The sequence below is a fragment of the Saccoglossus kowalevskii genome, chromosome 14 (assembly GCF_978046115.1).
Source record: "Saccoglossus kowalevskii chromosome 14, keSacKowa6.1, whole genome shotgun sequence".
NCBI lineage: Eukaryota > Metazoa > Hemichordata > Enteropneusta > Harrimaniidae > Saccoglossus > Saccoglossus kowalevskii.
Window position 1 is genome coordinate 1,784,787 of NC_140654.1, and position 27,402 is coordinate 1,812,188.

The window sequence follows — 27,402 nt, forward strand, 5'->3', positions numbered from 1 at the left end:
TACTGAATCACCAGTTATTTATTTTTTAATACAATTCCAATTAAATTGTAATAAATATCTTCTGCTACAGTCCGAGCCATCGTCTTTGGTGTACTGTCTAATATTGTCTAATACACCTAATTTGAATCTAATTCGTGACAGGTGATCTTAATGTCAGAACGCCGGAACATGAAATCATTATACTTTTTGGAAAAACGTCAAGCATATTGTGGACGACTCGTTTGGGCACAGGCCCTCAACACCGGTATGTGGAAACCTCAGACTAATAATACAACATACCTCAGACTAGTAATACAAGAGACAGGCAACGCGGCGTGTTCTTTTGTATTACAAGTCTGAGAGGAAATACAGACTACACAGAAAAAAAGACATATTGGCAAACTTCAATACTGTCTGGAAATACGTGAATATATAATTGGATTTACTTCTGTACTGCCCAGTGGGACAATGGTATTGTTGTATGTAGCCTGATTTAAAGAAACCGGGAAAGCAGAAGTTGTCAAATTATAAATTTTCTTGTTTTATATCCCTTTCTCTGCCGTATTACAATAAGAAAAGTGAACATACAATTCTTGGTTATTAACAGAATTTGCAATCCAGGAACACTGAATTCGTCCAGTACAGCCACAGAGGGACAGAGGATTAGTGTGCAAAAGGGTTTTTATATGTCAATTATATTTTAAAATCGTTACTTTCTGAAAAACAGAGATAACAGATACAACTACAGGTTTTGGCGACTTTACCACAAAATGAAGCAAATGTTTTATTTCTTCATAACTTCATCATTTAATATTTGACAAAAGAACGGAATATACTATTCTTTCGCGGCTTTAATTTGACCATTTGTCATTGCATTCCAAGCATTTGTATTACAGGTACGTACTATTAATTCGAAACGCATACTCATTGGCATCTAACTCATTATTTTTCCGAACTGACACTTTTAATTTGCAGGTGTACATCTAAATGTTATATCGAACTAACATATTTGTATGTATTCGAATAAGAAATGCCAAAATGCTTCATTCACATGCTAGTACTAGTAGCAGTATTAAAAATATAATATATTTCGTCGTTTATGATTTACATAATCTGTTACATCGAATGATTACGTCACTAAATCGCATATAATCCAGCACAAATGCTGAGCGATTCTAGTCAACAGAATGTTTGAAATCCGCTCTTTAAGACTGGTCAAAATATCCTTGAAAAGCATTTTCCTGTGGTATTTAATGGACGATGGCCGATAAAACATTATCACAACAGCAAAATATTCTGTTTTAGATTTTAATGTCACTCATTGTTAATATAAAGAATTCTTCATGTTATTCGACATCATAATCACTTTAATGAGTCACAAGTCACGAAAACATGCATGCTTCAAATGTAGATTGTTTCCTATACTGTTAAACGTTACATAACATAATGGGCTTAGGTACTTTACATAACATAATGGGCTTAGGTACTTTACCGCATTCTGACATCAAAAACCCGATAGAATGACAGTACGACATTATGCCTTATCGTATGGTGGAGTCCAGGAACACACAAACTTTGAAATAGAACATTCATTTTACGTCCTACAATTTATTAAGAATCCAGAAATATATACACTGATATATTCTTCATTTTTTATTCACACCACCTACTTCGACAAAGATATTTGATAACTGCTTCCGTCATCTTCATTTAGTGTCACGGAAACTAGTAGCGTCAATCTAGGCGCGGACTTTTTTGCAATAGACACAATTTTAGGACCTTTATATTTCTATGTAATGTTTCTAAGATTCGTTGAGGATTATTCTGTAAAGAAATTGATGAAATGATTTCATCTATTCGTAAAAGGGGGCGTTGTTGCTTTGACGATGGCCTTCCGACGACTGACTTCGGAACGTTCCACACATGTACTCCACGCTCTCTTGTGCTACTCCCCCTGACCGGTATAGTTAAAGCAGGAGAGTCGTCACCTGCGCATGCGTCAGATGGCCATAGCGTGTCATTGTTTACAAACAACTGTCTACCCATGAGTCTTTGCGTTTTTAGCGCGTGTTGTTATCGTCGCTTGACACAATTGTACTATTTTTTTGTATTTTTTACTTTTAATGTTTACTAATGTAAATATATATAGTATTTGTATGTATACCAGAGCATCACAGAATCGATATGCATACTGTCGATAAATGAAATAAGCACGTATAACGTTTTGGTGGGAGCGCTCTGCAGCCAGTTAAAACTTGAGAAACCGAACCAAGAAAGATCGACGTTGAAGGCGTTTTCGATCAAAATTTTTTTTTTTTCGCCAATGAAGACACCTATTTTGCGCATACCCGCACACATAAAGTATGGGAGTACCCGTTGTCTTGTGATAATGGTCTCGCAATTGACGAGACTTGAAATGGGATCTTCATCACCCATCACACCAGTTGTATCACACATCTTCGTATAAATCCTGCATTATTATTATAGAGGATATTTTAATATGATAAAAAATTTCGGATCTTATTTTGGTAAACATTTTTAACCACAATATGTGTTCACAAATAGGAAAAAAAAAAAACTTGTGAAAGCGGCAAACATGTTCAAAGTAACACGTGGTTCAATGTGTGATGGTTTACTAGACCGATAATAACACCTATTTTTTTCGTTAAAAATATAAATATACTTATAATAGCTAAAAATGAATGTATAGAAAATGTGCCAACTAGTGACATATAAGAGGTAAGTCGGAACAGTGATCTGAACGCTGTGTGTGTCACACATTATTATAATGTCCGATTTACTTTATAATAAAGTATAGATGGATTAACACAATGTTGAAAGTAAACAAAGTGTCATGAACAATCTGCAACATGTTATAATGAGTATGTCTGTCAACATACAACACTGCATGACATATATAATAACTGCTGGCCTAAAAAAAATATTTCGCTGGAATGAGAATATTGTCTGTCACGTGTCAACATCGCTCTCTGTTATTACGAATATGAGGTTATTTCGAGGATACCTCAAAGTATGAACGAAGACAGTACAGCGGGAGTAAAATAGATGTGTCAGAATTCAGCATTATGTTTGACACAAATACAACACTAAAAGCCGAATTCAGCTATGTGTTGAAATATCAGAAGCAATGAGATACGAAGTCGTACACGGGTCTTGATCTTATTTCAGCAAATTAAATCAAATATAAAAGAACATAAAGTTTGATTTGATGGTCGAAATGAAAACAAATACACCTTATTTACATGTCTTAAATATACATGTAACCTTTCTCCGATATTTTATTCGGGCGAATTATCATTACTGAGGACAATTATTTTTTGCCTAATATCTTGAACAAATCCTCGTTGCGGGCTTTTTGGTTTTGAAGTTGCTTTGTAATTTTCCCCTGGAGCGCCATCAACGGTACATTCAGTGAACTTCCTCCTAGCGCTCTTTTTTCAGTACTGAAAATAAAACAGATATATACATAGTGAGTTAGAAGAAATAGTAACTTGCTGAATAAAATTACAAAAAAATGGCCCAATCTCATATACACGCCTCTACAAAAGCCACGGAGTGCTGCAATTCGCAGAAATTTATTTCGAATCACGTCGTCATCGTGACCTGCACATAGCGTGTCATTGTTTACAAACAGGCGTCTACCACCAATGAGCCTTTGCGTTTTTAGCATGCGTTGTTTTTGTAGCTTGGGATTCCCGCGCATGCGCAGGTGAAATATACGCACGTATCCTTGAGGGCGGACATCCGGGTATTTTCACCGCCTGGCAACCATCACAGTGAAAACAAAGACTGAAGACTCTCAGAAAACGGTACTTTGGGATAGTTGTTGAGACTCCCAACATATATAACATCAGAGGTACATTACTTAGGGTTTGCAACTACGGTGACATGATAACAAGATCCCGTTTCAATCTCGCTCTCGCATAAGCGTTCCAACTCAGAAAAATGCGAATGCGCATGCCCGAGGTAATTAGCATGTATTACATTTTTTCACTATGAATGTGGTAATAAATGTTTTATTGTTTTATTACAAACCGTCTATGTCATGTCAGAAGGTCGTAGCATCAGTGTCGCTATCTACGAGATGAGACTTGGATGGGATCATGGCATGATGTCACCATACAGTACTATGCGCGTTGCAAACACCATTAGCTATTTTCAACCGGCGTTCCACAGCAGCTCGCACAGAGCCCATAGAAATACATGTCCGGATGTTCGGCCCCGAGAATAGATCGAGATCGATTATATGGCGCGTCCTCTAACATAATAATAATAATAACTTTATTACTCAACAATTACCAAAACGACGGAGCGCTTCCATGATGTTCATAGATCATAGAATCAGTGATCGTCAGTCTGTCAGTAAAAACACTAGTACTATTAATTAGATATTTTCTATAATTTAAAAAAAGAATGACTACACACCCAAACAGAAATGTCTATTGAAAAACATCGGTCACACCCATCTGAATCACTTCGTCGTTAGAAGGCGCGATTGACACTGAGATTGTAACCTTTCAGTACGTATATAGAATATTTTTTAAGCGTAACGTGCAAACTGTGACAATTAACAGAGGGTATGATAGACACACACAATTACCTTAGAGCTTCGAGCAAAGCCGGACTGATATCTCTCTGTCCGGCAGAAGCAAATAGTTTTTCATTGTCAGCCATCTGTTGTTTGACCCAATTTGATTGTTCTCCTCTAAGTTTTTGTGCAAGTGAATATAGTGGAATATTTAAAATGTTCAGCGAATTGTCGTGTGTACTTCTGAAAATACAAGAAAATAAAAAAAAAATGTCAATCATCATCATCATCATCATCATCATCATCATCATCATCATCATCATCATCATCATCATCATCATCATCATCATCATCATCATCATCATCATCACCACTTAGCTCAATGTTTAACAGTTAATAGAGGGATGCCATACTTGTATACGTCGACCAGATGCGCATGAATGAATACATTTCTCTTTGGCACAGCGAAATTTCAGGACATCGAATCATTACTATCTCTCTTGACTTTTTTGTTTTTTAATGCTAATTAAAAGTGCACGTGTGAACAAGACACCGAACCAAATACAGCGTGTTTGGGAGGCAGACCACTGTATCTGATTCACACTGCTCAGTAAATAGTTGGCTCCAGTAATCGAACAGGCAACTTCCACGAATTCTGAATTCCCTGAAGTTAATGTACCGCTGCAAATGAGTTTCTATCACAACAGAGCAGTCACATGCATATATATATATATAAGAACTTGTTGACAGGAAATTAAAGATGAGTTATTAGGGCTTTCGTTATTTCGGATGGGGTGGAGGATTGTGCCATACAAACCAAATGTAAAAATAAATTCTAGTCTGTAAATGGATATACCAGACGGCAACTGATGGTTTTGTCTGAGTCACAATTAATTTAGTGTTCCAGTCGGTATCGCATATCAAGTCAAGCACGGTTGTACTTTCAAGAGAAATACAGTAGAATAAAGTCGGTGCCATGGATATCCTTATTTACATGGATCAATTGAGAAAACTTTGGGAAAATATTTTGTATTAGTTATAATGTAAAACACCACAATATACATTGATCTTCTCATTTGAATGCCAGCTATTATACTGATACCATATATACATGAATGTTCTTAAACGCGATGGCAAATCTAAGAAAATCCCTGTAAATCTTACCAGGACTATTTATACCGATCCCCTCATCACGAGGAAGGCCTGAAAAGACAATGATTGAAATTCGAAACACTGCTATCATGAAACACGAATACTTTCAACAATTTCGATTAAACCCAAAACTACACTGAGAACGAAAAAAAAAATCGTCTTTTAGCTTGTCAATAGGATTAACATAAGAGGATTAAAAGATGTATCCGATCTTCGTCAATTAAATGATAGGCACCGTCTGAAATTATAACTGACTTCATCAAAACAATCTGGAAGGGCACAATATGCGAGTTTTACACCCACCGTGGCGCCCTTCGTACAACCTGCTTATTAAAAAATACCCCAAACTGCTTTTCTATTAAAAACTCGTAATTGTTATTTTCAAGCGGACGTCTCATTGATGTGTATTCATTACACACATATATTTCAAGTTGATTACACTTTCACGGGTCGAAATTTGTATTATTTAGCTAAATTTAACCCTACTCGAAGAAACATATAACAGGGAAACGCTCCTTTGCTTGTGATTTTTTTTTACTTTTTACCTATTATTATATATTTCTACAAATGCAACTAATATTTAACGCTTGTGTTCTATAATGCATGTTGAGATGTACACCAGATTGTAATTTTACATAAACCGAGTTTTACTGCATCTCAATACTTTCATTTTACAACATAACTAACTACATATGTGCAGTTTTAAATGGTAGCAATTCAAAGCAAGTGCATTTCACTTTTTCTTCAATCGTCTTCTATTTCATCCAAGAGGAACCTGTCGTTTTTAGAATCACAACCCAGTGAGTGTATTAACACATTCAAATATGATCTTACGTGAACCAGGACAACAGGGCTTGGACCACGTCTTAAATGTCGTCGCGCTGCGCATGTGCGACATTTGTGTTGATAAACATTGATTTTCTAACAAATCAAAAGTATGAGGTTTGACCTGGGCGTGACTTGCATAATAACTGCCGGTGACTCCTTCGATACCTTCCAATCACCTAAAAAATACCAATTTTAAGCTTGGTAACTTCTCAGTTTGTACTCGTTGTTCTGGGCAACAGTCAAAGTCGCCATCTTTGTTTATATGAGACCCATATGTCTCGCGCATTCGTGGCGCGACGACTACCGCCCTTTAAATATTGACTATATTTTGATTATTGATTAACGCTGTGATGAAATGTTTTTAACATCGATCTCCATTTTCAATTCTGGTTATGCAACCATTTAAATAATACATTGTGTATTGAAATCTCATGTCTGTTCGCACACGTATACGTAACCGAATAGCCAATGCTTTTTGAGAAACTGTCAACTGCAGACTTATATTGTACATATATTGATCAATAAAATACACCCACGGTCACGTGGTAATTGGTTCTCATTACAATCTGTGTATCCGCCAGCCAGTAGTTTATTTTTAAGTTTTAGCTTTTAGAGAGCCATGGAAACAAATTGAAGCAGGGGCGACCTCTGTACGTTTGTACGCGTGTCTGTTATATTCTAAACGTACTTATTCATAATTATGTTACGTAAAATTGCTTCTTACATCGATTGTATGTAAACTCGCCTCAATGTGTACCTTTTATACTTTGCCATGCATTTTGATTGCATAAAATTTGACAGTACAATATAAATAATAAGTGCTCAGCTCTGCTTTGTGAATATTGATGTGTTGGCTAATAATAATTAGCTGTGTACAACGAGTTCTCGTGTTTTTTTCATTAAGGCTAGCATGCACGCGCCCTCAGGCGACAAAGAGATTCACGGACATCAAAAGACGGATAGACGGATAGCAACAGCACAACAAATATTTTATTGATGGACGACAGCCGATCAAAAAATATTGGGGCAATGAACGGCCATCTTTTCACACGTGGACGTCATGGACGCGTTGTCACGAATATTAATTAGAAAACCTAAATACAAAGGATTTCAAATTTACTACACGTAATGCTGATTAGCAATGGTCTATTTGTAATCATCTTTAAATTAAATGTTATCAGCAGAAACGTGTATCGACTCGCATTTCTATTAAACCTTCTAATTTCATAAAGACCAGCTAATCTTTCTTTTGATTCTATATCCTCCCATTGCACGCCGAACACCCAACCCTGAGTTCATCGACGATACTAACAACTTACGTAATGATAACGATGTCCCATTTGCATTGAATTATCGCTTTCACATGGCAGATATGAATATACTTGTACAATGGATACAATAGCAAGGCCCTAAAACGAAACATTCAAGATGACCTTTGCAAAAACAATTTTGTATTTATATTTTCCCCAATTCTTTACATTATACACGTCGTACATTTTTGTTATCTTCGCCCACAACCCTGCAAAATCATTCAGGCCACTCCCCTTCCAAATAGAACATTGCATGGCTCACACTACTTATTTGCTGTGTGTCACGGGGTCTCGATGATTTGCTTTTCGTTTATTGATTTAACCATGTGTCACTGTTCATAGTTTTGCACATATGAGTTATTTGTCAATCGTTTTGTGTGTTTTGTTGTTGTTTGGCTAGAAATTAAGGTTGATCCTATTTCCACATCACATATGAATAAAGACGCATTGTGCTAATAACGTATATTTTAAAACCGAAAATATCTCATATTTTTGATAGCTCTGAATTTATTTCCTTATTCGCCTCCAGGGTTCGTACACACACAACACTTTGTTTATGGAGTTACTTGACGTTTTATATCTATCACAAGTTTATGTCAATTCTGTTAATAAAAAAAACAGTATTGAAGTTGATGATACTGGAAATCATTTTCCATCCAATCAAATGAGATAACAGACAAATCGATAAACTGCCAGAAGCGTAATGTGAGCAATTATATGATTGAATATCAATGTCTGCCATTCGGTCGTGGTTGGAAAGTAGATGGCTTAACTTAACACTTTTCCGGATTTATTTGAGTTAATCCTTTGATACTCTGACATTCACGTATGCCTACCAATTGGATTAATTATATGTAGATTTAGAACGAACGCGCTCAGTCGGAAATGATTGTTCCGTCGAGTTCAATATTAAATATGTACAATTCCTCGATATATCAATACGTCACAACTACTTGCTATGCTACATTTATTTCTATATTCCTCATATACATATACACCATGCCACCGATTATAAAAGACATATACACCATGCCACCGATTATAAAAGACATATACACCATGCCACCGATTATAAAAGACATATACACCATGCCACCGATTATAAAAGACATATACACTATGCCACCGATTATAAAAGACATATACACCATGCCACCGATTATAAAAGACATATACACCATGCCACCGATTATAAAAGACATATACACCATGCCACCGATTATAAAAGACATATACACCATGCCACCGATTATAAAAGACATATACACCATGCCACCGATTATAAAAGACATATACACCATGCCACCGACTATAAAAGACATATACACCATGCCACCGATTATAAAAGACGTATAACGTACTATGCTATGCACATGAGGTGACGTTTTACGGTAATTTGTTAAAACAAACGTCCAAAACGCATACAGTTATTCGTTGTTACACGTTACCCCCTAAAAACCGTAAACCGGTAAGTGCACGCTTTAGCAAATATCAAGAATAGTCCTGATATGGGATATGTTTTATGTATGAATGATTTGTTTTCAAACAACGCATATTCCATTTCTACGCATGAGCACACATCCGTGTCAAGCTTCGTAGCGTGACTGTGGGTAACTCGAAGGCAAACAGATGTGATCGATGTGCATTGTGGGTCCATTGCAGCATATCAATATGTCAGACAACGCAAACTCTTGTAAAGCTCAAAGGGTTTGTAAAACAAAGGCCAATCAAATAAGCTTGATTTATGTGTTATGTGTATGTGTATGTAAAGCTTACACATTTTCTGAATAAATTAACAGTTATGAGATTACGTTCACAGTTATATTGTTATTAACTCGGTAATTCAACTTCTGAGACACGAAACTGAGGTTACATATATGATCAATCACTTTTGAAATGTCTGTGGTTTCCGAATGAAACATGTATAGGTGTTCAGTGCCGCACTTCAATTGACAAGGATAAATTCCCACTTTATGCAATTGGTTCATTTCAGGAATGGCAATTTTAAATCTTCAAATGACAGTACCGCACACAAGTGGTAATAAACCTGTTTATGTCGTGTGAAAAAAGATATATTCAAAATCATAATCTTCGTTATTACCAATTGTACTATTTTTATTATTTTTTTCATATTTTTATATACATGTAGTAATGAGGCAACCTTTCGGAGACCAAATTAAGACATATAGAATAACACGGAATGACATATGTATATGTTACTCACGTACAAACATCAGCTAGACATCAGAAAATGATTTTTTAGGCCTACTAAAAATTTCTTTTTCAGTTATTTATCATAAATATATGTCATGCTATATGACAAATCATCACGTGTTCAATAATTGATTTACCTCAGAGGTCATATTGACCCAGTTACACGAATTGGACATATATGATATTATTGGTGCATTATAGTAGCTTGTTTTATACAATGCAGAAATGACGCAAATAGTGCATCTATGTTTCAAGCAACAAAGTGAAATCTGTGACAGACTGCCACAAAATATGATTAGCGAACTGATAATTTGTATTTTCTAGGTTGAATATATTATTGATTTCATGTGAAAATTGTTTGAACATCAGCGTATATCGACTACAGTCATTACATCAGCCAATTGAAGATTCGGCAATTTTGTTATAACTATAATTTCTTGACTAATTCACAATCGTTTGAAATCATGATCCTTAAATTATATTTTATATTGTTGGTAGTTTGGAAAATCTTTCCTCCTCATCGGCCACTTTAAACCAGTCCAGAGAAGACATCGAGTGTCATATCACGCTTTACTGGATCGAACGCCAGCAGCGATAGTGAATGTAATATGTGGATTATGAAGGCGTATAATGGAGTATCATGTTCACTGCAATTCCCAGGAGTGCGTTACTTCGCCTAAACATCAAAGAAATCCACGTGTAATTCCAATCGAAGTGCTATAGAGTTAATTTAAATTAATAAAATGACGCGAATGGCGTGTACTTCACAAATCCTTGCGGCCATTAAAAAAGTGAACGTACACTGATGTACTTATCTTACTCACATCGTTGTTCCTGTACGTGCACGGGGGACAACTGACTTCATCAGCTCTGTTAACGAGATGACTGATCTCACCAATAGAAATCACGCAAGATTTAAAGACCCATACTAGTCATCGCGAATTTTGTGCAAATAAACAATTTATATTAAACGCGTCGTATACGTATCAGGGACTCACACCAAACAGGACTGTGTCGCTTTAAATCATTTTTTAATGCAAAAAAATCTCCCTTCTTCCAAAGAAATTTGTGTTCGATTTTTCTTTCAGTATCACACAATATCCGCCTTTGGCTCGGCCGGCTCTTTGCAACACATACATTTCTCAATGATTTTTGCGATGTACTATGCCGAGTTCAATATGTATGTTACTCAAAGCAAATGCATTATGCACAGCGGTTACACAGAGTAACGTCTCAATTTCAATACATTCTCTTTATAATTTGGTCGCCCATGGCCGACGAGTGTGTTTTTTTTTGTGCACGATCGTTTATAATACGAAATTACGAAAGTGGAAATATCTACATAATCACAGTTATTGAAAAATCAGATTTGTAATTGCATATTACAGGGTATGGCGTGGTAGAAGTGTGTACAAATCTTTTGCTGAGCATAGAGTCGCTAGGTTGGCGTGGTTTGATTGACAAACCTCATTGACGGTGCTGAACGTCACTTACATAAAAAATTGCTCACTGTGATGACGCATTGGTTGTGCAATACGGCAAAAAGGAACCGAAACATGCGCACTGCATACAAAATATGCTAATGACCTTCAACGAGGTTATGACGTGCACATAACTCATGAATATTATTTGAAAGTGCAATTATTAATAGAAAGCATTTATTATAAAACGCGGGAATCACGTGTATTCGGTCTTGACCTCACTCTGTCTATTGCGGTAATTTAAAGACTGTACAGGCTTTCTACCATACTAAACTGGTCACCAAATTTAAAGCGTGGTGGTCGTCGCGCAGCGCGTGTTCAAATTTCATGTAAATAAACATTGTATTTCACACGCGTTGTATACGTCGCTATGAGTCCCATATCGAACAGAACGCGGCACAGCGCCACCGGTGGCTGTTCCCGACTCCATGCGTCCAGACGATATATGCGCCCATACTCACAAGAAAATCGTAGGCCACTGGATACAGTCTTAATGCCAACAACCAGCTCCATCACATGCCAACGACCTGCTTCATAACATGCCAACGACTAGCTGCACATCATCATAACGACCAGCACAACCACATGCTCGGCCACAGCCGTCATGCATCGCGCATTAGAATTAATGCAAACAAACAATATTCTTACACTCAATGCTTTACGTCTTAATGTTCACATGTAAGGCCTTCTCCTAATTCTACACCGACAATTCATATAAATACATGTGAGTCGATTGTACGAATTGTGATTATGGAGAACAATCCGTCACCAATATTCGTTATTATATTTTTGTTTTAGAGAAGCTTGAGTCTAATAACATAGATGACTTTTTATCATAATCACAAACCATGCATACAACGCTTTTTGAGCGTATAAACACGCATGCTTTATGGAATCTTCAAGTAGGTAGAAATGGAGAAATAAGCCACCCGATGTCGTTCCGATTACATTTCAAATTTCCACTATCTGAATTGACTTCCCGCTGACCTGTCTGCCCATTATATGCTAACCAAATCTTAGAATGATTACGTGTAACAGCTTTGTTGATTCGTGGACAAAAACAATCGAGGACTGTGTGGGCAGGATTGAACACGTGTTGTGTCGTTTATCATTCTTGGCATGTTGAACAAAAAAAAACTCAATTGATTTTACCATGTTGTGCAAGTATCTTTTTGACATGCTCAAGTACTGAAAAAATTAATATTTTACAAAATCCTCATGATCAAAAGCTACAACAGCAAACGCACAAAAAAGATAAGTCAAATGACATCACTGAACTTGCCAAATGCAACATCATTAGTGTGATTTGTCGTAAATTAGACTTGTAGTATAGTATACTTCACATTCGATTTCCAGCACGCCGCACTTTCTCCCATTGCAACAAGAGCAAAATATCACAGTAAACGCAGCCATTTGCACAAACAACATTTACTTGGATAATAAGAGCTTGGTGTTCCTAATTATGAAACATACACATTCGTATATATAATACATCCCATTTTCCTTTGTACGAAACATTATTTACATTGTTAGTCTGTGAGTAATACAATATTTAACCGGCATAACATAAGATGGCTTGATAACAGGACATCCAACATTTTCGTCGATATATTTTGTGACCCCAATTATTTTGTTAAAGTAGATTTATTTCCCAGAAGAGCTGATCTATTTTGTATGATGGTATTAAAACTTACCATTCAAGCTTGAAGCTGTTTATACAGCATGGCTACACAGGGGACGTAAAATCTTGATTGTAAATCCTGATATGAAGTTTTAAACACATACATATTCAATAATTAATTTCTACTACAATGGTCCTTCTATGCAACAATATGTTGTTGTTCAAGCGTGATATACAATTATCGGATCAGGACCCTTGTATGTAGGCGAGCGTGCAATCACGAACTTTCTTGGTGTATACATATTTAATGTTGGTAAAAACAACCAAAGCACAAGAAGGACACACACGCACACACACACACACACACACACACACGAATAAGATTCGAGTCACGTATGTTGCGTGTTGTTTCAACAATTTGTATTTTTAATATTCAAACACACTAGATAATACTGTCACTCATTATACACTTCAATAACATTGCGAATGACAGCTAAGCATCTCTCAGCCGATAGCGTGTCAAGGCAAGCTAAATAGACAAACAGTTCCTGTCAATACTGTTTTCTTTTTCAAAAAAACAAAACAAAACAACAAAAACAATTTCATGACTATGAATACGAACATTTATTAATCGTGAAAAACATTGTTCAACAATATTCACTATGACATAAATGTTTTGTAATTGATCGCGTGTTGGGCATTGCATGTTTCACTATTATATCTGAAAACGATCACATTGATAATTAATCATTCTAATGCATATAAGTATGACAGAAAGTCATTACTTTTTTTTCAAAAAAACACAACTAACTGATGGTCTTATCGATACAATTAAAATATATATAACAATCACTACACGTCACTGATACACACATTGTGATTTCACAGTGTCAATCGACACGACGTCTACAAATTGGATGACATTACATTCATGGTTTCGAAAAGAATATACCATGCCTTCAAATCACAGACAATGCAAACAAATTGTGACATCAGCAGAAACTTGTATTTTAAGAAATGTCTGTTTTAATTATGTCTTTGGTTTCTATGGCTTATATTGTTCCATTGCTAGAGTTTAATTTTACGAGTCTCCGCTGTGATAATATTATAGCATCATTATTCAGCACACTTTATTATAGTAAGTACATTCGATGCGTAATATACATTCAGGTCAATCTTTCACAGAATTCTACATACCCCGTTTTCATTCGGACTACGCAAAGAAACACTATCAGTATACTATTGATATCATAGTCTGACGTCATGTTTGTCTTGATGATTTCGTGAAATTACATAATAGATTGTCCCCAGGAGAGCTCATCACGATATCCACTAAGATAGGAACAGACTGGTCACATCAATAATTCAATCGAACAATGGGTGAAGTGTCCCGATAGGATAGAATATTCGCTGTGAAAGTCGATGTGACAATGATCAACGCACTACCGTGTCCCGGAACTTAATCGATAAATAATCAATTGCTGTAGACAGCTTGAATGTGGTGCATGCCTTAGACAATTGACACATGGTGTAATTTGTTCCGCAATGCACTGACCTGAATGTTTGTTATTTAATCACACTCTACCTACACAAGTCAATATAGACTTTTCTACATAAATCAGCTGTGCGTCAGACTGTTTCACAGATAATGCGCGATGTAGAGGACTCGGGAATCAGATTAATCGATGACGACTACAAGTGACATATACACAATCTTCTCATACGTATTATTGTGAGACATGAATGTAATACACATGACGGAGACCTCATTGATGGCAATTTGTTTTTGCTGATGGGCGCTTTTCGAAACCCTATCCATTCTGGGATATGCCTGATATGTGCTTCTCGGTCAATCGGGCGTCACTCGTGTTATTTATTGGTTGTCTATGATTTTCTTCCTTGGATTTTCAGCTGAACGTAATACCATTTCTATCTCAATTAAATCATCGGCACTGCACACATGGGAATATAATACTAGTTGGAAGCTAAATTACTCCCAGAGATAACTGACTTTTAATGAGACAATATATTGGCAGTATATACTTCATTGCTTCAATACTGTTTACTGACTTGACTCGACTGACTGTCAACGCGATTTATACATATTTAATTGATATATAGCACCACGCCTACAGAATATTAAAGCGTTAATCAGCCACCGCGTAGACCATACATGCACCAGTTTTAAAGTTGTTAAACTTTTACCCGCATATATTCCTAGTAACTCTACCGTACTCCGACACATATATTTAACTAAATGGATTGAAATGTAAGTATATATGTAGATCGCGATTTCGTTTTAGCACTCAAATGATTCTGATAATTGAACAATTACATTAGACTGTCTTTAATCGATATATTTGAGTCGTGAAATTAAGAGAGAGAGACACAGACATGCAGATGATTTGCACACTACTCAATACAGATTATTAAATTAAGTTATCATTAACCAATTGTAGCACGTCTCCGTGAGTTTCATTCAGTTTCATTTGGAAAGAAACAATTTAAAATAAAACAAGAGACATGCTCTTGTGTATATCACCAACGGCAGCATGTAACTATTTTAGTTTTGCATTTATTTTATTATAAGAGTATAAACATGAAACAGTAGCCCATTTTATGATTGCAAATACTAGCAAACTGAACTTGATGATAAATTTGTCCAAATTCTAGCTTAGCTTTGATTTACGCACAGAAAGTAATGCTCATTCGCGAATGACACCGGTGATTAGTGGGATAACAAACAAACCAATCAAATCGCGTGTTTCTTAATAACGGTTATTCCCCTGTATACTGGTGATTATTGTAATGGACATTTTAGTTCTTATTTGAACTTCCAATAATCATTGCCGGTAATCAGCGAAATAAAACTCACAATCGTGTTATAGGAAAATAATTATAATATGCATGACTAGTTATGCCTTCCCACGTCACCGTTTACTTCACTATACACATCAGTCCAATATTTCCACGTAACGGTACCTAAAGTATATATAAATATTCAGCGGCATGGTCTCAGAACGCGTGCATCATAAGCATACAACGAAAACTAAACACGTGTAAGCGATTGCAATACAAGCGATTGTTTTAAGTCCGTTAATCAATGGCGTATGGTTAAAACTCAATTAATCAATAGCGTATGGTTAAAACTCATCATTTTGTACACATCAAATGGTGAGCGTTAAATTGAACATTCTCCTCCGGGTACATGCAATTTTATTACTATTAAATTTCGTACGGCGAATTATTCGCCATAACTCTCCATATAATGCTTGACCTAATTGTTTACATACAGTGCATCCATTTATCTTGTCCAATCAGATCGGGCATGTATCGTTGCGACTTCAAATGATCCATTTAAAAATATTCCTGGAAATAAAATCGCTGAATAAAATCGATCAAATTTCTGGTAGTTGGTTACAACGCCAGTCTTGTCTCAAACAAGAATCATTTCGTATCGCGTTAGACGTAAGAATATCATTATCATTGCGCTGACATTGAATAGTGGAAGAGGAAGACGACGTATTGTATGCCGATCACAATACAATATGCGTATACGCATTATCAGCATCGACAGCTTAAATGTCCATTTCATTTCGCAGATTAAGAATGTTGAATTTCAAAGCAGCAATCATGATTGGAAATACGAAACGCACATTTGTGCTTAAATCATTTACATTTTATAAAAAAAAAAACACTACGATTTGCTTTTGGTTGTGCATTGAGACAATTTTAAAGCCAATTTATAGAAAATCGCGTGGCATGGAAACGATAATCCTATTTCAAAAACCTAGAAAGGTGTTTTACAGCTCCATAGTGTCTATTTAAAAAAGCTAATCATGGTTACACTACTATCCGGAAATGAAATGAAACTATTATTATGTACTCTTCACAAAAACAGGACATGAGAAGAGTAAGTAAATGTAAAGCCTTTATATAATAACGAACTACACGATGTATTGTATGTGTAGACGTATTGTTACAGTAGTACTTTAAAAGTTGTTAATAAATGCCATTCAGCAAAGCATTTGTGAGAGTGGGAAATATACTATGAATTAGATTATAAATTGCATTTAGATGCGTAAATATGTGTACATTATGGAACTGTTAAAATAATATTATAGATATTTCCCTCGAAGAGGAAAGCTAAGTAAGCAACAGCGTGTCATAGTTTATTTTTTAGGAGTAAAAGGTTGCAAACGAAAACTATTAAATTAAAATCAAAACAACCCAACAATCCAGGAAATACATATACTTTTACCAAAATTTATGATCACTAAAGAAATAATAAAATAAATGTGTTTGGCAACAAATCTTCAATATTGGAAGACTGAAGTCCTGCATGACACTTAACAGAAACCAGATCACTATATCTAACCCCCAAATCAAACATATTTTTTCATTGGTGTTGTTACTCCGGGCTATTTTACTTTGTTTGACGAGGATCTTCTAAACTCAATTTCAGGATTTTGGAAGATAAGATTAAAGAACAACCAAAGTCCAAAGCCTTTTTGATGTAGGAGGTTTTCTGCAGATCATGAAAAGTGGGATGCAACCTTTCCATTTTAAAATTACTTATTTAAAATTTATTCCAAAATTATCCAATTGTGAAATTATTTATTCCATCACTAACTCCATCATATTATTTCCCGAAAAACAGCAATTGTTATCTGAACTGTGAAGAGATGTAATTTGTAATATAACATTTAATTCAGATGAAACAGTTTTTTTTCAAGGGTTTACCTGACGAGAAACGTCTAATCTCTGTAGCACTGTCCACATAAGGGACACCACTATCTTGCTAATGTGATATCAATTTGCTGATCTGTAGAAAATGGCTACTATCATTTCTTGGAGTCTCAGTCGCCACGTGCGCATTATCTTAATATACAATCTATATCGACTATAATATGTTAAAATCGATTTAAACATTGGCCACGTGATTGACAACGCGAGTAGCCAATCAACGATAGCGTCACAGCTGGCAATTTTCTGAAGTAACAAGAGAGCCAAGGCTTTACTGGTCATAATTCCTGCTACAAACTTGGAAGCAGCTGCTGCTCCTATAGTTTTTTGGGAGTTGTTTTTGAAAATCCTGAGTTATTTAATAGCATTTTTCGTATTTTAATTAAATCAAAAATTAAATAATTTGATAAAAATTGTGTTTCTCCTCTCATGTGTAAATACTGCTTAAATATTATTCATGACTGTCAAACATAACAACAAGTTCATGTTGATGCGAATGAGGATTAGCATCTATGCTTATCAATTAGAAACACGTACAGGTAAATTATAAACAATGATTATTTGCAAGGGAAAGTAAAGTCTCCTGAAATCGGACACAAACACTGTTGAAACTGAGATATCAACGGGACGTTTCTAATTATTTATCTTTAATCTAACTGACCGCGAGCACAGATTCACAAATGTGATATTTTCTTCAATTTCGATTCTGAACAGCAATTGCTAAAATTCAAATAGCGACTTGCGATGTCGTTTGGTTTTCTTGGTTGTTGTGAGAATTAGCTCCTAATTCGGATTTTGTACGAATATTTCTTGTAATTTCTAAAACGTCTTCTGAAAAACATACCCAAACGAGAGTCGTAAAACAGGCGTGGTCTTGGCTGCCGAGTGGTCAGTGTCAACTGATGGTGGAAATTAGAGAATAATGTTTACCTTGTCTACTACTTGAAATTGAAATAGCCAGTTTGTTAGTAGGTAACATCCTGGAACATTGCGGGAGTTGTTTGTGACTGTGCCGTGGTGCTACCTATTTCAAACATTGTTTATAATGTTATTATTTCTCACGTAGGTCACCAGCGTCTGTCAGTACAACAACTAAAAAAAATACCAACAGCCGACTTATGAAACAAATAGCTTTATTAATGTTTTGTTTTGTTTTGTTTTGAGACAGTCTTTTAATTTGTGTACAATTTAGATCTCTTTCACATAGATGCAACAAAGAATGAAAATACAAATAAATGCATGTGTTCTAAAATGACTAACTAATAATCTTAAACAAACTGATGAATGAATGTTTTATATAAGCCGTACAAGGAATTATATGGAGATTTCGTCATTGCTATTTTTAAAACCAAGTTATACTTTTAAGTTTTGCAAATTATGCAAAATCAAAACAGAACATTTTTTGTTTCGATAATTTGCTTGATTTTTTAAAGATTTTCAAATAGTGTCAGATTTCTACGTTGAGAAGCGACGGCTGTCTGAATATAATAAAACCAGCGAGTACTAGCGAACCTGCACCTATATAGTATTGAACGTTTTTATTCGGCTCTGTGATAATGTGAAAAACAACTGCCTTGATCAAAAACTAAAACATCCAGGTCAAAAAGCAATGGAACGATTCAATCCGACTCAGCTGGTGAGAACAGAACAAAGCCATTTTATAAATTACACAAAGACGGTCTTTGGAGAACATATACACACGTTATGATTATTTATATTAGTTGTCGGCCTGTGCAAATTTCGTGAAGCAATGGTCCAACATGAAAATTCACTAGATCCAGTGATCGGACTAGCGTAACTTTTAACCTTCGCCTCTGGGGATTTCCCTTAAAACAACGCAATGCTAACACAAACTTTCTATATACTGACGACTGAGTGCTTATTTCCCCGAGCTGTAATTGGCAATCCTTCAACTGCCACACCATTTTAGAATTAGATTCAAAGCAACACCCGCAAGGAATGAACCACAAATCGCAGAGTTTCAATGAACAGGAAATTGTTTTCCGTGTCCTTTCCTCTATCTTTTATTGGTCTTTCACCACCGCTATGTCAGTCACCTCTTATTGTCTTGTGGTTTACATGTACGCTCAGTGGCACATTTGAAACATATCGGCAATTCTCTTTGTAGCGTAGTTTTGACAATCTCCGATAATTCTACGCCTATTCCTGTTTTAAAACATACGCACACTTACTATTAGTACACTTTTATGATTAGGGAGTAATAGCGCTATTTCCTTTAAAGAGTATAAACAACAGATGACGTACACATCTTAATACATCGACACACTAATATGTAACATGTGCATAACTGTGTGCTGCGGTACAAACTAATGGTTTACATAGCTTCGAAACGACCAATAATAAAACTTGATAGCCTCGATGATCAGTCTGTGTTACAACTTAGACAGTTAACGCTAATAATGCTTGTATTACTTTAAATGTTAACTGCATCCGTACCAATAGAAGTGTATTAAATGCTATATTTTTTTAAACAATGGTTTTAATCGGGAATTTATCGGACATGCGTAACTTAACATTGACATTAGTAAGCGTTATGTCCGCTTAAACGATTGGAATTTCTAATTTTATTACAATTAATATATAAATCAGACGCCATTTGCGTACAAATCGATGAAATAAGTGGCGTCTGTTTTCACCCAATCGAACAAATGTGAAATGTTTATCCAACTGTAAAACGCTGCAAAAGTAAACTTTCTATCTTCAGTTGAACGCTTAAACGACGACTCAAAAACGCCAAATTGACAGGACGCTATTAGTTTTATAAATGAAAAGCCTGCAACATAGAAGGTTTGGGAAAGGCATTGTGAACCATCGTGTTCTTTACACAAATTACAGTGGTTGATTTTTTGGGTGAGTTACAAGGAAAGTCATCAATACGAATCACTGAAAATTGTTTTTCTCGATAAAGAGGAGTTATAAATGATACCAGTTAAAATTTAATTGTTCTGTACCGGAAATAACGACGCTAATGATACTAAAGCTCTAACATAAAGTCAGAATATTGTTGTAAACTTGAAATACCCAACTCCCCGTATGTACACGACATAATATATTAGTTGCACATATCATCTTCATTGCCTGAATGTCCATTTTAAGAGTATTTTATTTGTTACACACAAAGTCTGTGTTTTTTATAAAAACAATGTAATGTTTTATACAGATTCACTTCAATACATGCCAAGCACCACGTCATATTATAAGCTGGCCAAGCTGTAATCGCCCTTCACGTGACCGCAAACTCTTAGTGTCAATTCGTTATCCAAAGAAGTCATTCATATTTTAGTTAATTACAACCAAAACGAAAGCGCGGCGTGATTGATTTGAACACCACACCACTGACAGTTGCAGTTAACGCATTTTACCTGAGCTACAAATACTTTGCGATCAGGTGAACCAAGTAATCCCCGCAGCTTTATTTATTTCTAATTTTAAAATACGCTTTCAGGTTCTTCTCTCATATAGGCACCTGTTTATTTATATATAGGGACATCTGAACGGTAGGGATGGCTGTCGTATAAAAATTCAAAATATTTCGATCACCCTGGTAACTATAATTGTTATTATATTGTCATGACAACCAGTATTGTTATAGTATTGACAGAATCACAGTTTAGATTTTTAATCAAAATTATTACGATAACGTCACAATACGGTCGTTCTGATATCTCTGCTGTGACACAAAACGATGATATTTTTGACAATGCATAGCCATATGATAACACACATACACGCTATAATCTCGTATATATTTATGATCGGTGTATTCTTGCTTATTACCATAACCGTATTTCTTTCTGACCTATATACTGCAAATATCGCTTAACTCGCATCTTATACCAGGCCTAACGCCACGCGCGTGTCACGGATAATTCGAACTGAGAGGAAGGGTATGATTGCAAAAAAAAAAAAAAAAAAAAAATGAGTTGCTGGTCTATTTTTGTCAGTCGCCGTATTTGAGTGGTTTAGTCAAGGTTAATGCATGTTGTCGGTGAGCCGACTTGCACTCTGTTGCTGCGTTTCTTTTCAATTACCTGTAGTAATATCCGTAATCACAAAAGCGCGAGGTTGTTAACGGTCCATAAAATTAACTATTATCTTTTCCTCGTGTCATATCGGATGCATGTAACCGAAATATTTGCATTACAATTGAAATGTTAGATACGTACAAATAACAGAAACAGTAGTTCAAGATATTGACAATTGTTTTACCACGTTTCCAACATTTTTAATTAATGTATTGACTCACTCGAATACTGGTGCAACAATATTAGACATGTAGACATATTATGACGCCAGATTTGAAATATATAGACAATAATGCACGGGTACAAGATGATACAAGGATTTACACGTGGCTTGTACAATGATTAACTATGATTATTGTCACAGAAGGCTTCATATTAATCTTATAAGTGCGATTATCTGAATATCGACTAAATATTCCTGGATATATATTGCCGTTCGTATGACATAAATCTATCGTCATTATATAGAATATCGCAGATTACGACATTCCCGCTGTCTAAATGCGTTGTAATGACGACTGCCTTCCCCGAGCACGCTCAGATTGTCCACAGCCTTTAATGATATGTCATAGCGACATTAATATTTTACAACAGATTAAAACAACACGTATTACCTTTTTGTGGTCTTCTTTGTTGGAATTTCAGATCCATCAGCGAAACCTTGCTGGACAAGAAGAAAACAGCCAATAATGGCAGCTATAGTCATGGTAGTAGTACTCATTGTCATATCTAACACTGGATCTGTGAGAAATTGAAACGTGGATGAGGTGGACATCATAGAAAAAACACTTGAGAGCTGAAATAGCGTATATAATGGGCTCTCACACGGGGTTTTACCATTGCGTTCAATTTCCGTGATGAAAATCGCAGCGGCATACTTGTAATATAGAGACATACAAGCTTGTCAGGCAGGCATATTTTAGTTTCAGTGATAACTGTCAAATAATCTTATAAAAAGTGATTAACGATTTTTTTATAAAGCATACCACGTAACGTTAGAATCGTTTCCACGGGAAATGCAAAATACTGTGGGAATAATAAATCTTACTGTTGCATATAATTAGTCTCCGATGATATGGTTGTTGCACAATATATAAATGAACCGAAGATAGAAATTTAGTTACGACAACAGTAAACATATGCTAAAACAATTAACCTCTCGTCAATTACCAAATAGCCGCGGTTCGAAAAACAAATCACTACTATCGCTGGTAACGATTTGTTGCCAAATTCAAACAGGTATGCCGACATCGCAGCCACATAACCGCACATTGAGAGCAGAGGCTACGACAACATGTACTGTGAGAAAACAACCGCGATATGTTAACCTACCGGTTAAACACTGCTATACGCAGTATACGTTCACTCTCGTCAACAATGTGCGCTAGCCAAATCAGCACTAACAAGAAAACACGTGTATATACCTACCCTACCTCATTCTTTATATACCCCTGGTAGCCTCATTAACAAAATCCACGTCCCATTGGCTGATTTGTGACTAAAAGCTCTCATAAAAGTTGGTGAATGGAGAGATACACTTGCACGCATCCAGTTAGTCGTGTCTCCACAGCCGACAACTGATTAGCATATTAAATGCACTCTGCGTCATCATAGGTTGCTCTGCCTGGAGGGTAATTTTTTATCATTCTTTTAAAAAATGCCAAATCATATCACTTTATATTTATTGTTTCATATTATGGATAATTATAATAATTTCAATCGTAATAGAGTGACAAAAAACAATATTTTCCGGTAAATACATATCGTATCGTGAGTGAGAAGTTATTGATCCATGTCTATAGGGCTGGTTTTACTACACATACTACTCAGTGGGACTTTAATTAAAAAAACACACCATAATAATTCACACAGTGGGAATACCCGAATTTATATATATATATATATACTATGATATTTTGGATTCAAATATGCTGTCGGGTTGTAAGTATATTGGAAATCCTCGTCACCGTAGATCAGTCCACCAATAGTTCATACCTCTAAGCTGTAATATCAAATCCAGGTGTATTTGTAAGTCCCTAGAGGTTATATGTAAGGTACTAAGAAATAACTCACGAGTATAATAAGTTACATAGATTACTGCTGCTATCGTTGGCCGTCAGTGTCGTGCTATATATTTTCGTCACTTGTATATTGGTTCACTTATTCTAATTACTCTATCTTGCGGAATTTCTTATTCTTCTTCTTATTCTGTCACAACTAATTACATCGCGCCGACCGTCGACACATCCTACTAAAATATGTTCGAGTAATTTTAACACACTGGAAAAACGATTTATCACATTTGCCATGTTACAATCAGACATTATCACTGGGTATCTGGTATTCCAAGTGCGTCCTCTGCACGGTTTGAACCAATTATTTCTAGTATTCGATATTTACAGCGATCTGATCTCCCAAAGTACATTGAATGTATTTAACTATATTTTGTTAATGAAATCATGCTTCAGCATAGATTCCTATGATACCCCAAAGACATGTTTTTGCTATTTTCGGGTAGTATTTCTTCGAACAAAAATATTTAGTACTGGTTACAAAACCCGAAACGTTAACATACACCAAATATTATTATTTGTATTTTTAAATATATCAGCCAAAATAAAGAAGTCTAAATATAACACACACTGACTCAAAGACAATCAGAGAAAAAAATAACCGAGCATTATTATATACGATGAGTACTTTAAATATAAGACGTCAACATCGGAGTCGATGAACACGTGATACCAGTTTGACGACATAATCTTAATTATTACCGTTTGTGCATTTAATAAGCTTCCAATTTGTGTTTCAGTAAATCATTACACAAACAAAAAAGCCGAACGGAATTGATTTCCTCTGTATGTTCAACCTTATAATTATATAACATATTTCAAATGTGATCATTTAGCATCTCTAAATGTTAGGTCGAATGCCCAACGATATCTTAAATATATATTTAAATGAACATATTTGTGTAATGAAACTAACGTCGAACATTATTCACAATTTACAAATCCTAGATAATGGATATTAACGTTATCGTAACATGTACAATGTCATACAAATGGCAGGTCAATAATAATGCCTCAGTTACATAATTAAGTTACTGGCATGACAATCACCGCATGTTTCTTTATTACAACTGCACATCTCTGAAAAAAATTTTCAATCTTGTGGCTACATATTCTGGCGCACACTGAAGAGGCATACCGATTGTGTAATACACGTGACTATACACGCGCCTTACATTGCAAAATGAACGAACAAACAAACGATTTCAAAGTCTAAACCACTTTCATTCATGGTATTCACACCATTCATGGAACGCCAGTAAATGGAATAAGGCGATCTATCTCTTTTCGGATTGTTCGTGTTACCAAGCAACACGTCATGATTGAAGAAAACAAAACGAATGGTTTAGAGTTGTATATATTGCTTACGGACATTTTGACAACAGTAGTATTGTGTCGTAACTCCTCGTGCTGGTTGTTACATATTTGAATCCTTTCAAAATCAACGGTTACGCCTCAAGCAATCTGCAGGTAATCAAGTAATGACTCGCAGTGAACACATTATTCGAATACATTTTCAAAATAACGATTGAAGCATTAACAGGGGCATATCCCTCAGCCGTCTATACGTATCGTAATAACCTAGACGACATAACACCAACAAAAACAACGACAAGAACAACAATGAGAGAACAGTAATATTTGTCCCGTCTAGTATTAAGTTTAGTATGCCAACTATAAATACTGCACAATTCCCTGAAAAAAAACAATGTTAATCAGTTTACTTTTCATCCTCTACAAAATACTTTGTTTAACAGTTTTGTCAAAAGCTGACAATGTCTGTTTAAAAAAAGCTGTATATATAATAGAAGCCTTATTACAGTGAATCGGAAATGTATACGTCATAGAGAGAAGAAAATTAGATATAGCTATGACAGTGCGGAAACATTCTCATTCATTCTGCAACGCTTACAGTTAAATTTAAGAAACAGATCTACGCATGGAACAGATTCCTTAACCACACGTTCAGCTGGATATATCATTGAAATATAATCGCTCTGAGTGTGAAATTAAAGGATATGGCTATTTGTACCATTCTATTAGATAACCTTTAACCCTATGGAAAGTGAATAATGTTTCCATGGGTACCCCATTCTAGTCCTGAATATATCACAACCGACTGCGCTCCTCCAAATGTTACGACTTTATGACTTTTTACAGAATCATTTTGAGCATTCACCAAATCAACTATGTAACATCTTCACCACATTTATTTTTAGATATACATTTTATTGGTCACAAAAATCTATCAGAACAATAATCATTAATAATTAAAATAAAGAAAAATGACGCTCTAAAAATTTTGAAAACTGTTATCACAATCTATTGAAATTCTCGGTAATGTTCAGCTGTTCGAATACTCTAACAGTAATTGTTACATTTGATATATAACGCATACTATGAGGTTAATAAGAGGATACCTCAAAGTAAGTACTCAGACAGTACGCAGCGCATTGACCTCCGCTGCGCGTCGGTCGATATTCCAGCTGTACTGTCTTCGTGCATACTTTGAGGTATTCCCGTAATAATCTCGTTATTATACATTTTTCCCTTCCAAGGATACAGCATGGGAATGCCGAAATTCAAAATGTTTAGAACAGAATCAGCGAACTTCTTTGTCCGGTCAAACTTGCGTAATCATTCCATATTTGGAATTCACATTTCATAATATGGTAGGATGAAAATACCCGTAAAATACCGGCACGCTGTAAATTATGGCGTTAAGGTGACAGATGTATGCTAATATTTAATACGTCAAAAGATAGAAAAAATATATTCGATAATATAACTTTAAGATCGATTATTGTTATTTACTTTTTAAGTGACTACTTGTATTTACATGTGATATATGTGTAACAAAGAACGACATTCGTGAATACAATACGCAATAATACAGTATATAAGTAGACATCTAATGATCCGATATATACGCTCGTCTTGCATATTCGTAAAAGTCATGTTATGTAATCAACACCGTTGTCTTACAGTCAAGAAGATTCACGTATCAACAACGTTTTACTGAATTACATATATGTCTTACACTATGATTTGGCGGGTAGACATGTATAACTTACTCACTACTTCACAATCCAATCCAAGATTAAATGGAAGGTTTGGCACAAAGTTCAAGTGTGTATCGTTGGCATTATTGTGATTGAATAATAACACAAAATAGGGAATTTTGTTTTCTAAACAGTTAATTATTTTGATATCTAACAAGCCTATCTACTATTCATGCTTAATTTTCCTTGGCGGAAGTGACGTTTATGTCATACACTAAGACAATCAATTTAATACTCTTAGTAGGTTTACAAAACCTAGCGTTATATATTCGCGATAATTCATATTCTTCTTACAATCTGTCTATTAGATCTAATTAGCTTGCCTGCGCGTTCCAATCTCTT

General features: G+C 35.4%; 1 protein-coding gene across 3 annotated transcripts; it reads right to left on the minus strand.

Annotated features, from left to right (window-relative positions):
* Positions 1-1,567: 1,567 nt before the first annotated feature.
* On the minus strand, positions 1,568-23,498 carry LOC146734359 (uncharacterized). 3 transcript variants are annotated; one of them, XM_085507772.1, is made up of 4 exons: positions 23,360-23,498; positions 22,541-22,667; positions 4,601-4,771; positions 1,568-3,443 (listed from the first exon to the last, which is right to left on the minus strand). In XM_085507772.1, exons 2-4 carry the CDS (start codon positions 22,651-22,653, stop codon positions 3,311-3,313), a joined length of 417 nt encoding a protein of 138 aa, XP_085363898.1. In that variant the 5' UTR covers positions 22,654-22,667; positions 23,360-23,498; the 3' UTR covers positions 1,568-3,310. The 3 variants fall into 3 exon arrangements, with proteins under 3 accessions (XP_085363898.1, XP_085363897.1, XP_085363895.1); XM_085507771.1 differs by having other exon boundaries at positions 23,355-23,498; XM_085507769.1 differs by lacking the exon at positions 23,360-23,498 and adding an exon at positions 23,259-23,345.
* Positions 23,499-27,402: the final 3,904 nt, after the last annotated feature.

Coding starts and splice junctions, on each gene's coding strand:
- LOC146734359 (XM_085507772.1), bottom strand. CDS start 22,653: ATGACAATGAGTACTACTACCATGACTATAGCTGCCATTATTGGCTGT. Junction 4,772..22,540: donor ACAAAGAAGACCACAAAAAG/GTAATACGTGTT, acceptor TTGTATTTTCAG/AAGTACACACGACAATTCGC. Junction 3,444..4,600: donor GCTTTGCTCGAAGCTCTAAG/GTAATTGTGTGT, acceptor TTTTATTTTCAG/TACTGAAAAAAGAGCGCTAG.